The 12,779-nt window shown below is 45.5% G+C and overlaps 1 protein-coding gene across 1 annotated transcript in view; it reads left to right on the top strand.

Annotated features, from left to right (window-relative positions):
- The window catches only part of hectd2 (HECT domain containing 2), a 50,502-nt gene that overhangs the window by 28,339 nt on the left and 9,384 nt on the right, over nucleotides 1-12,779 (top strand). The window contains 5 exon segments of the mRNA XM_040139318.1: nucleotides 6,027-6,091; nucleotides 6,517-6,610; nucleotides 8,885-8,959; nucleotides 10,990-11,077; nucleotides 12,167-12,273. Of these exon segments, the coding sequence (XP_039995252.1) occupies nucleotides 6,027-6,091; nucleotides 6,517-6,610; nucleotides 8,885-8,959; nucleotides 10,990-11,077; nucleotides 12,167-12,273 (429 nt within the window).

Here is a 12,779-nt window from a genome sequence, read left to right as displayed (position 1 = left end):
GAAGTTTGAAGTTGACTTGATGAGCGGTTGTCAAGAAAATCGAAATGCAGAGAGACAGACAGACAGCGATTCCTCCGTTTATAGTTAGATATAGTACTAGTTGGTTCTGCCAAATAATGTGAGGCAACATAATTCCAGCCTAGATTATATTCACAGTTTATGTTTTCTGTGTTTAGGTAAGTGCTTTGTTTTTGTGCCGCAAAGCGGGCTCACGAAGTGAAGGGTTTAGACACCAGAGACCGGGGTTCATGTCCCGAGCCCAGCATGTGGTTAGGTCCAGGCGACAGAGGCACGTCGGCACACATCGTATTTCATGCTTCTGGTCACTTTTGACTTTTACAGGACGAAACCAAGACCATGATCTTTCCCGAACGTTAACTAAAGGCTGTAAGTGCCTCAACAGAGCTACAAAAAGTTTATGAATGCTTTCGTTGCCACAAGTGGCTGATGTTCTGCAAGAGCAGACACTGTAGGGGAACCAGTGAAATAGGGCCAGCGAGCCTTTTGTTGATACGCACAGTATCAACACTTGACTTGCCAGATATGTTAACTGACAACGTTTCCTCATACTGTTGAAGTGCCTATTATGTTTCTAACGTGTAACAGACTACCGTACCTTAAACAGCTGCTGCACATTTATTCCTCCTCTTGCAGCTTGTTTGAGACACTCAACATAACCACTCCATGTCCACCTACATTCATTAGGAAGTGGCAGTAGCGGCTGATCAGGAATGGTAGTCGGGAGGACGGAAATCTAACATGCTGGTACAGGGCAGATGAGCTGGTAGTCCGAGGCTTGCGTTCAGTGTTAATTTTTCACTTGCGTGAATGTGTCCTCAACTCTCCGAGTCCCATGTAGAGCCAACCTGCATCCGTTTGCATCTTTCCACAGACTTTATGCTTTTTACACCGCCACCACAATTCTCCCTGCAACACACCCAAGGTCTCGACCGCGGGTTCGTGCAAAACGGTGAGCTACAACTTTCTAGCGGCCGTGAGCTATTGGCCAACTGTTGTTGGTGATATCGTTGATGAGAGAACATGAATGATAGGTTTGTGTGAGAGTTGCGTACGTGAATTTTTACTTTTGCAGTCTCTGCTATTACAGAGCAGCTCTGCTGTTGTTTCTGCTGTTTGTAAAATGTATTTATGTCTGACTGTGTGTGTGTGTATATATACAGTGTATGAGTGTGTAGTGTGTGTGTGTGTGTGTGTGTGACTAGAGAACAATCCAGCAATCTAGCCTTAGTTACTAGCCAGCTGGGAACTGTCAAATGGTTATATAACCTAATAGCTGCCTGTTCCTCGCCAGGTTATTTTGTGTGTGTGTGTGTGTGTGCGTGCGTGCGTGCGTGTGTGTGTGTGTGTGTGTGTGTGTGTGTGTGTGTGTGTGTTTGGTTTAGGGCAGAAACACTGAGTGTGCAAAGAAAAAAAGTCAGATAGAGTTGGACAGAAAGAGAAATGAGGGAAAGGTGGGAAATGTGTGTGTTAATGCATTTGTGTGTTCTCCTGGGTGTCCTATGCATGTTACACATGTGTGCTTGTGCTAAGAGCTAATTTATCAATCGTTCCTCGTTTCTGTTTAGTCGTCATGGCAGCGCTGCATCACTATGGCGATGGAGCAGCGGAGAGGGGAGGAGGCTGGAGAGAAAATGTGTAACAGAGAGAGAGAGTGAATGCAACAGAGCGAGACAGAGATAAATGAAAAGCATAGAGAAGGTGGTGCAGTGGAGGGTGTAAAATGGAAAGAAAGACTATAAACAGATGTAAACAAAAAGGAACAGTCGCAGATGAGAGAGCAGAGAGGAAGAGAGAGGGACAGTGAGACATTAAGAGGAGAAGGAGAGGGAGAGGGAGACGCGGCCAGATTAACCCCCCAGCAGCTTAACAATGCAACGACCCTGTTCCCCGTGCTCCCGGTGCACAGTGAAAATTATACTGCCACAGGTTCGCCGTGTGGCACTTTGAATAAACACAAATTAAGTTGGGAATGTGCAACATCTGAGCACAATCTCAGCTGAAAACAAACACGAAGAACATTAGAACATTAGAAAATAAAGAGAGTGAACCGTAATACAACTGTAAACAGCAAAAACTAGTCAGAACAGAAAGAAGGAAGAAGCTAAATAACAAAACATAAAAAGGCAATTTACGCTGAACCTGTGGCTAATCGGGGCCCCAGGGCAGTTGCCTGCTTTGCCAGTTTGATTCACACAGAAATATTCGTATGCACTCTCCATTTATCAGATATTTAAAGCCTGGACATGGACAAGCCTTCATGTGATCCTATTTCATACATCTCAATCTTTGAGAACACTGCACAAGCCAAGCATGATAACGTGTGAGTAAAGTAAATGAGAGTATTCTGGTTCTGATCGGGGTTTTAGGGCGCCTTATCCTGGTTTCAGAAACCAGGATTGTGTGGCATGTAAACACCTGATCCAGGTTCCTGAACATTCTTTGTCGGTACAGAACGTCGTGGCTGAGATGATGCGCAAAGATGATCAGACACCAGGATCCTGCTATAATCGTGTACGCAGGAATAGGAACGATCAGGTTTCTCATGCTCCTTGTAATCATCACATCCTGAATAACATCAAAACCAGGATAAGACTTAAAACCAGAATACTAGTGCGCATGTAAACACATTGCAAAGTCAGTTGCGATGTTTTTTGTAACCCTCGTATTTGCAGAATATTGTGGCAGAATCAGTGTTTCTGTTTTTACTGTTTGTAGTTTTGTGGCTCCTTCACCAATTGAGGCAACACAAAGCTGAAGAGCCAATCTGGCAAACAGAAGGAAGTGGGTAGGAAAGCAGACAGAGGGAGACGTAATGAGAAACAGAGCGGGCATGCATACAGAGAGGGAGGCAGAGAGGGAGGCAGAGAGGGAGACAGAGAGGGAGGCAGAGACAGAGAGGTGGATAGAGAGGGAGACAGAGAGGGAGACAGAGAGGTGGACAGAGAGGGAGACCGAGAGAGAGACAGAGAGGGAGGCAGAGAGGGAGGCAGAGAGGGAGGCAGAGACAGAGAGGTGGATAGAGAGGGAGGCAGAGAGGGAGGCAGAGAGGGAGGCAGAGAGGGAGGCAGAGAGAGAGAGAGACAGAGAGGTGGATAGAGAGGGAGGCAGAGAGGGAGGCAGAGAGGGAGGCAGAGAGGGAGGCAGAGAGGGAGGCAGAGACAGAGAGGGAGACGGAGAGGGAGACGGAGAGGGAGGCGGAGAGGGAGGCAGAGAAGGAGGCAGAGAGGGAGGCAGAGACAGAGAGGTGGATAGAGAGGGAGACAGAGAGGGAGAGACAGCGAGGGAGATAGAGAAGGAGACAGAGAGGGAGGCAGAGAGGGAGGCAGAGAGGGAGACGGAGAGGGAGACGGAGAGGGAGACAGAGAGGGAGGCAGAGAGGGAGGCAGAGAAGGAGGCAGAGAGGGAGGCAGAGACAGAGAGGGAGACAGAGAGGTGGATAGAGAGGGAGGCAGAGAGGGAGGCAGAGAGGGAGACAGAGAGGGGGAGGCAGAGGGAGGCAGAGACAGAGAGGTGGATAGAGAGGGAGGCAGAGAGGGAGGCAGAGAGGGAGACAGAGAGGGAGGCAGCAGAGAGGGAGACAGAGAGAGAGAGACAGAGAGAGGGAGACAGAGAGGGAGACAGAGAGGGAGACGGAGAGAGAGAGAGACAGAGAGGGAGAGACAGAGAGAGAGAGACAGCGAGGGAGATAGAGAGGGAGACAGAGAGGGAGACAGAGAGGGAGACGGAGAGAGAGAGACAGCGAGGGAGACAGAGAGGGAGACAGAGAGGGAGGCAGAGAGGGAGACAGAGAGGGAGATAGAGAGGGAGACAGAGAGGGAGACGGAGAGGGAGACAGAGACAGAGAGGTGGATAGAGAGGGAGGCAGAGAGGGAGGCAGAGAGGGAGACAGAGAGGGAGACAGAGGGAGAGGTGGATAGAGAGGGAGACAGAGAGGGAGACGGAGAGAGAGAGACAGAGAGGGAGACAGAGAGGGAGACAGAGAGAGAGAGAGAGAGACAGAGAGGGAGACAGAGAGGGAGACGGAGAGAGAGAGGGAGACAGAGAGGGAGACGGAGACAGAGAGGGAGACGGAGAGAGAGAGAGCTTTGTTGATGCCTGTCCCATAAAGTGAAGATATATAAACGGGGGCCTCCGAATGTTACACTCTCTTTGATATTTGGTGTGTGTGTGTGTGTGTGTGTGTGTGTGTGTGTGTGTGTGTACATTTATAGCTATACATGGTGAGGACCAGTTTGAGTTTTAAACCCTTGGAGTGAGGACATTTTGGGAAAATGAGGACATGTTAGACGGTCCTCACAACTTCAAAGGGCTGCTGGAGGTTTCAGACTTGGTTTCAGGGTTCCCAAATCAGGTTTAGAATCAGGCTTAGGTTCGGGTTCGGGTTCGGGGGTCGGGGTCAGGCATTTAGTTGTGATGGTGGAGGTTAGGATAAGGGAATAGGGAATGCATTAAGTGTCCTCACAAAGATAGAAGTACAAATATGTGTGTGTGTGTGTGTGTGTGTTTGACTTTTTAATGACCTTAATGGTTGTGGTAATACGTCAGTGCGTGTGTGTGTGTGTGTGTGTGTGTGTGTGTGTGTGTGTAGAAGGGGATGTATTTATTTGTGTGTGTGTCACCTACGTACAACTTACATTCAACCTACACATACAATTACACCACATATGGTGACCATATGTGGCAGCTGAGAACGCCGTGTGTGTGTGTGTGTGTGTGTGTGTGTGTGTGTGTGTGTGTGTGTGTGTGTGTGTGTGTGTGTGTGTGTGTGTGTGTGTGTGTGTGTCCTGGGCCACTGCCCCTTGGACATAAATGGAAAAAAAATTGCAGGTGGACGGGACATTTAGTACATGAACTCGCCATCGCCCGGCCACACACACACACACACACACACACACACTCTGAAATTACACAATGAAGTCATTCATCTAGATTAAACTCATTCTGCCATAAAAGAAAAAAGACTGACTGGTCTTTTTTGAGTTCATATAAATACACACACACACACACACACACACACACACACACACACACACACACACACACACACACACACACACACAAGCAAATGAAACATGAGGTCAGGTTTTACTCTGCGAGTTTCAGACTGAACACCAGAGAGATGGGACGTTTCTAGCTGTTCTTCTGTCCGACGTTAGCGGCGTTAGCAGCGTTAGCGTTGTTAGCGGCGTTAGCAGCATTAGCAGTTTTAATTGTGCGTCTGTGTTGGATTTCCAGCTTCACGTTTGCGTGACGAACCCGTGCTTTGCTACTGTTTCACCAGCTTTTACTCACTGTGTGTTTTCACGGAGGAGTTCCTCCATCTGACTTTTTAAAATCTGAATCACGTTCCCGAAGTTTTCTGTCCATATTCTGAGATAAAGGAGTATCTACTGCTGGACAGTAAAATCTGAACGTTTTGTCATTTTAACAAGATAAAACAAAGATTATATTTCTACTCACAATAAATACCGGATGTATCCCGAGAGTCTTAGCCAGAGGCGTTGCTGTCACCGGTCGTTGCTTATCATTTTTTTGAAGACAACAACAGGGTGGCCATTATGTCGACGGGGCCATTTTTGTCTTAAACTACGCACAGATATTTATATAAACTTCGTTATCTGGCTAAAGGATTTGATATTCGGAGGCGGTCGGTCGGTCGGTCTCTTACAGATTTCCACACTGACGGTGAAAACCTGGATTTAAGAAATGCAGGTCAGTTTGTAAGGGCTGCTACTGGTCGCCCGAGGCTCCTGGTGATGGTTCCAGTCGTTTCCCACATTCGGTTTTGAGACATTGGTATAACCACTGTAAAGTTTCTATGTATATTCAAGCTTCTGCATTGACGTAGAAACTGAAAAAAATACATACAAACGAAAGAAGAACACAAATCATCACCACCCTGGTAATTTTATGGTACATTTCCATGTTTTGTAAGTGTGTGCATATGCAGCGTGTGTGTTTGCTCTGCCGGAATTTACGTCCTCCTTAGCCTGCTTTGTTACCAGCTGATGGGCTTAGCCGTTTACAACAGCATTGCTCTGGACATCCACTTCCCTCTCTACTGTTACAGGTAGGTGTGTGTGTGTGTGTGTGTTTCCATTTTTCACACCCCGACCGTGTTTTTCTCCGAGGAACCGCCGCAGTGACAGTGAAACCTAAAACTGGACGGCAGAAGAATCAACCCCGCCCGGGGCATTTGGGCGCCAGGTTGTTCAGAGCGGAACACGCGCTGCACGTGGCGAATGTTGCCGTCAACCGTGCCGTCTGCGTCGCGGCAGTCCTCTGAGGCCGTGGACGCCGGGTCACCTTAGACCTTGATAAAAGCTTCCATATGACCCTCTGCACAGAGAGCAGCAGTATATTGCTGCTGTAAAAATATTTCCATCATGCTTTCTGAGGCTCTGCTCCGTCCTCAAGACAAACCTTTTTAAATGTAATGTAACATGTAATTTAGTTTTTTGTTTATTTTTTCTGAATGCGTATCCTCCCTTGCAGGAAGCTCCTCACTCCACCTACTGTACCATGTGACCAAAATGCCCTTGTTGGCATGGCAAGCGCCACCCTGGACGACCTGCAGCAGATCATGCCAGTAGGTGTCTCGGCCTGAGCTGTCTTCTGTGATCGGCATGATGAGACACAAGCTTAAAAGTAAAACCCGTCTTTGCAACCAAGCAGCCCAGTGACCTTTGTGTTTTGCTTGTTTGGGGCAGCGGGGCACCCTCGGCCCATTTACCTGCACGCTCTGTACGTATAGCTCTACAAAAAGGGACTTTTTCCAGTCTGTTCAGTTCAACTTTAAAATTCTCTCAGTGTTGGTCTCTGGCATGCCAGCATTTGTCTTGTGCGTCACTAGAGGGTGCCAGAGTTAAACATTTGATCTCTCTCTCTCTCTCTCTCCACTTTCAGCCTCCCAATCCCCCTAATCCTCAACTTTGCAGAGTCTAAATTTACCTTTATGTGTTGCTGTCTACCACAGGATTATATATTCAGCATTGTTAACTTTGATTCAAACCCTTACATGCATTTGCTGCAACTTTGACCATACTTTAAATATATTATCATATGCTATTTTTCCATTGTACATTCTTTTATGGATATTTTTATTTTGTAAACATTTTTTGAGATAATGCTCTTTTCCCTGTAGTTAGTGTTCTCACCTTTAGCCACACACTCATTTTTTTTTTTATTTTTTTTTTAACGTCACTGTCTTCTCTGTGAAAAAATAAGCCCCAAATCTGACGAGTGAAACACTCTAGTGTCTGAATAACAGTCTTCTACATTTTTCCCCTCAGAGTATTTGTTTTGGTAAAAATCACATCTACCACATTGTTGACGTAACGAAGAGTTAGAAAGTTTGAGTTTCAGTTGTTGAGTGTTCCAAGATGTGAAGCTTATTCAACCACTTCAGCTCACTTTCCTCTGCTTCTCTCACTGTGTCTGTCTAACACACAGGCCGGCTTACACACACACCTGCTTACACACACCTGCTTACACACACTAACACACACACACACACACACACACACACACACACTTTTTCCCGTCACAGGCGTGTGCCAACAAGTACATCACAGTGGTACAGAATGTACTCACGTCGTGTACTTTCTCTGTCTCAGCGATGGAGACACAAGCAGAGTGCTTTTGATTTCACAGTCAAGCGTCTGGACATTTGGTCGATATGAACACGACAAAACGAACATGACGACACCCCCCAAGAGCTGTTATGTTGTTATGGATGCAGTTTATGCATTTTGAGCAGTGGCTTTAAAAGCTTTTTCGTGCTACGTATGTACGACTACGGTGCAGTAAACAGAAATATATGTGAGCTAAAACAGCTGGAGTGCATTTTAATTGAAATAAATGAGAAGGCCAGGCTGCAAAATGCAAGAGGAGATTCTAGTAACTACGTTCAATGACAACAATATTGTAGATGTAGTTGCTAACAAAGACTGGGGTGCCTTTGAGCAAGGCATTGGACTCCACACACCTGCCGCAGGGCCTCACACTTTTAGTCGGCAGCCGAGCGAAAAAGGTGCGCTAACTCTTCGTCCTCGGTTTGAGGCCGACCGTGTGACAGGAGTAACGATTCACCAGTGTCGTGCAGCAGCGGCGGCTGGAAGATCCTGAACCGTCGCCTGAAAGTGTCAGAGTTTTCTGACCCACAAGCTGCTTCACGTCCAAAACCTTCTTCACTGTGTAGGTCGAAAACTCTGCTTCTTATTAGGATGCCAGCAGGCGCGCACACACACACACACACACACACACACACACACACACACAGACAGGGGCTGCTATAACTGGCCTTCTGGTTGCATAACAGCAGGATATCAGATATGGGGCCTGCAGTTGGCACCGGTACCATAACTCTGGTGACTGCACATGAACAAACTTCATTCAAACTTTATTCAACAATTACATTGATCTGATTTAGTATTTTTTTATTTTTTTTTTGATGTTTCAGTGAGTCAAATAAACAACGGATGGTTTGGATGAACGAATGGATATTTAAGAAAACATGCCCGAAATCAAAATATTAACAATCTAGAAGGTTGCATTCGGTAATATAGACGTGCTATTCTGACTTCACCCGTTGAAAAAGCAGAGAGGGAAACTTCAATGAATGAACAAACAGATGCATCAGAGTCAGGTGTGATGCAGATGTGTCTGAAGTGGTGCTTTGGTGCTCTGTGTAAGGGGATTGTGACATTCTACTGATTTAAAAATGTAATGTAACAAGGCGATAGATGTCTTTCAGATCCTTATTTTCCCAGTTCATTTGGGATCCAACCCGTAACCTCCTGGTTCCCAGCTCTGTGTGTTGTCGTGGTTTTTCCGGATCCTGAACTCCGGTGTCTGTCTGCAGGAGCTGGCCCACGGTTTGGGAGAGCTGCTGAGCTACGAGGGAAACGTAGAGGAGGACTTCTACCTCACCTTCCAGGTGAAAAGCTGGACTTACATCAGTTATCTGAACTCAGCTACATACAGTTTGACTCGTTTCACATTCATGAAAGGACAAAAATGGCGAAAAAAAAAATCTTATAAAGAAGATGAGGAGGAATAGATTTTTTTCTTCTGTTTTGGCAGTGTCATCTCCTATAATGCCTTATTTGCCTGGTTTCTATTGATCACAATTGTTAATGATGTGAGAAAGAGATGAGTACATATAAAAACTCTTGAAGGGGACAGTATTACACACACACACACACACAAACACACCGCAGATGAAGTGTCTCGGCATGTCCGACGGCGCTGACAGACAGCGCAATTTTAACAGAGTTAATTTTAGACCAGAAGGGGATCTGGATCAGTTCCACTGAAGTCATGCAACACTTTAGTCAAATGTCAAAGTCAAAGACACAAATGGTTATTTAACCCTCAGAAAAGTTTCGCTAAGCGTGAGGAGTGTGTTTCCAAATATTATTCATGCATATTCTTATAAATTGATGGGGTACAATGGCCCTGTTTTAGGTGGGATATCAAAATTCAATATTTAATATTCTTATGATTTACTCCCTGATCAGACAGTTTCTGATTTAAATCATAATGTTGCCAATTTCGGACTGTATTTTAGTGAAGCAAAGCTTTGTATTATATTCTCACCATCTGTTCACTTTTACCTGTGGAAAAATAACGTTTCCTGCCTGGAGCAAAATGCGTATGGTGATTATCCGTGTGTTCTCTCAATCCCTTTTTATTTTTTTCCAACCACAGATTTAATTTGCAGTTTATCGTAAATACATTTACGATAAACAACGCAATAAAGTTGCAAATTGCACCAGTCATAGTGCATAAAAGCTCATAAGCCATAGAAGCTCAAAAGTCGGCCCCTTTGCTCCTCAGTAATCATCTAAAACATGACCGGGTTCCTCATACAAAAAGTTTCACATTACACAACGTCAGCACGTTTGGTGAAAAGGGGCTCGTCAGACCAGGCGGCTCGCTGCCACCGGGCGTAGTAACCAGATATAATGGAACACTTTATGGCGCAGCGGGGATTATGCATGAAGCAGGAACATATGTGGGAAGAAACATTATGTAAACGCCTGAGTGGAGGTGTTATTTTAACCCGCAGTGTGAGCCGACTGTGAGCTATAGGCTGGTCAGAGTCACACCACCGCGGTACATGTGAACCCACTGACCTACAGAACACTGGATCTGTCTCTGTGTGTAATTTCTATGGCTCCTACCTGTGTCTCCCAGGGTTTTTTCTGTATGTTTGTAAATCACCGTGTATTCCATTTACTGTGTGTATACCCCTGTGTTTTCCACTCTCACATATGTTGGTACTAAAGCCCCACCAACACTGGACCCATGCTGATACTGATTATAGGGAGTAAAAAAAAAAAAAATTCTGATAGATATGTATCGGCCAGTATTCATTATATTACGTGTTAGAAACCAGCGGTGATGAACACAGTCTTTCCGTTAAAAAGCAAAACTCGGGGAAGCTGGTTTTGTTGTTGTACTGATGGAATTAGCGCACATGTTGAATTTATCACGTGAGCCGGAGCCGTCATACCCACTCTATGTCCCCCTCTGTTTTTTTTATCCAGTTCTTATTAGTAACTGGCCTTTATTTGTCCATGCTGACATTATTTAAATATTGTCTTTGATTTGAGAATTTATGGTGAACTCTCTGAGCTCCAAATTGGGTAACATTGGCAAATATTGGTAACAGTAGCTCAAGCTCTAACCTGTCATCTCTTCAGATTAACATATTAGACCTGCTTTTACTTACACGCTAACACAGTGCTCTTTTAACAGTGTTTTCAAAGGGGTTAAATACCTTGTCTTTTATGATTAATTTTAATTAGCAATATGCAGTTAAACTGTATCTTCTTTGAAGACATTAAAAGATTTTGGAGGCTCTTCATATATGGGTTATCGAGTATATATCATACAGTAGAAAAATGCACCAGCATCAGCCATGTGACATTTTGCCTTGTGTGTGTTTCTTGTGGGTTGCAGGTTTTCCAGGAGGAGATGGGCATAGTCAAATCCTACAACCTGAAGCCCGGAGGAGACAAAATTCCCGTCACCAAGCAGAACAGGAAAGGTGAGTCCACGCTGAGATTCACTGCAGGAACTCCATTCCTTAGCAGGGACCAACCTACTGAGTCACGAACCTGTTAAAGTCAAGGAACGTGCTGGCTGGTACATATAGTAATACACAAAGCCAGACATCGAACAAATCCTAGGCCAGCTGCACCTTTTGTCTACTTGTGTTTAAAATACCGACACACCTGGGTATAAATGACTGTAGTGGTCCATTCTACATTGGGCAACTTAATATCTTGCAGAAGTTTGCACTCCCAGTGAAGACCATGACCCGGACCTGATACTACCTTCGGGACCTGTCTAGTAAACTGCCAGTAGATTGTCTTGAGAGTTGGGTAATTCCTAAAGCCACTTTCTGACAGTGAGCAATCAAGACAAGCTTCTGTGTTCTGAATTAACAACAACATGGCTGCCATGGCTTCCAGCTGCCTCCGGTCCCACTAACAACCTGGGTCGTACGCTACAGGCTGCTGCTGTCACCTTCTCCGACGTTACTAAATAGGCACATAGAGCGAGTTAGAGCTTCAAGCTGAAAAGTTCAACCACCATCTAGGTCATCAAGAGTGGCAGCCGCCCTCTCTCTCCTCGTTGCCTGCCCTAGGCAGGGCTGAGACGGCCTGTGTCGTATTTACACTGGAAACAAAACCTTCTTCACTGAACTTAATACAAGGCACTTTGGTGCTACATGCGCTGGGTACAGACAGTGAAAACATAAGCCTGGTGGCTCCTCATGTTCTACCCACTGCACTGTAAATAGAGAACCACTGCGCTCTGTGATTTGACAGCCTGAAGTTTGTAATCCACAGTAAATGTTTAAATGCTGCTCCTGTGCTGCTGAACATCGTGCGAGCAGCGACGCCGAAACCCGGCTCAGCCCAAAAGCTTCTTTGTTCCTCTGTAGAGAATGAAGTAGGGCTGAGAAAGTCAGCTTTATTTCTCTTATTAAACCTAATTTCCATCCAGCTCCAGGTCTCTACCAGTGTCCCTCTGTGTGTGTCAAACAGAGGAGCCAAGACTGGAGGGTAAATGGGTTAAAGTCTGTAATGGAATATTGAAAATCACTGTTGTGTCACTTCTCTCTCCATAGAGTATGTCCAGCTCTACGTCGACTTCCTGCTGAATAAATCCATTAATAAACAGTTTGCTGCCTTCTACCACGGCTTCCACAGTGTGTGTGCCTCTGATGCACTCATGGTGAGTCCATAGTGTGTGTGTGTGTGTGTGTGTGTGTGCGTGTCTCTTGTGACTGATCTCTTCCTCCAGCCTGTGCTGTTGGCAGGCCAGGAAGTTGAATGCACTTATTGTATGCAACTTAAATTACACTGCTCAGTGTCACGCCCTTGCTCACATTGCCTGGCATTTAATAAGAAAATGCAGTGGCCCCCATTAAGCAGTAAGCTCCATCCATGTCTATGCCATGTAACATGGCATGACCAAGGCTGGACTGGGATGATGATGCCGGCCGGGAACCTACCATCAGCCCAGGCCCATCTCCACACGTTCGAAACAGACCGCGTATACTGTGGTCGTTTTCCGTTTCCCGTTTATGCCTGTAACATGTCTGCTGTTGTCTGTTTTATTTCTACACAGAAAAAAACCTGCTTCAAAAACACTGAAAAGAGTTCAAACAAAAAACAAAACAAAAAAAGTCAAGTGTCTTTAGTTTCGAAAGTTTGTCAATTGCACTTCCATAATTAAGT

Source organism: Xiphias gladius, chromosome 11, assembly GCF_016859285.1.
Source record: "Xiphias gladius isolate SHS-SW01 ecotype Sanya breed wild chromosome 11, ASM1685928v1, whole genome shotgun sequence".
NCBI lineage: Eukaryota > Metazoa > Chordata > Actinopteri > Istiophoriformes > Xiphiidae > Xiphias > Xiphias gladius.
Note: the sequence above shows the minus strand (reverse complement) of the source record. Positions and strands in the feature narration are given on the sequence as shown.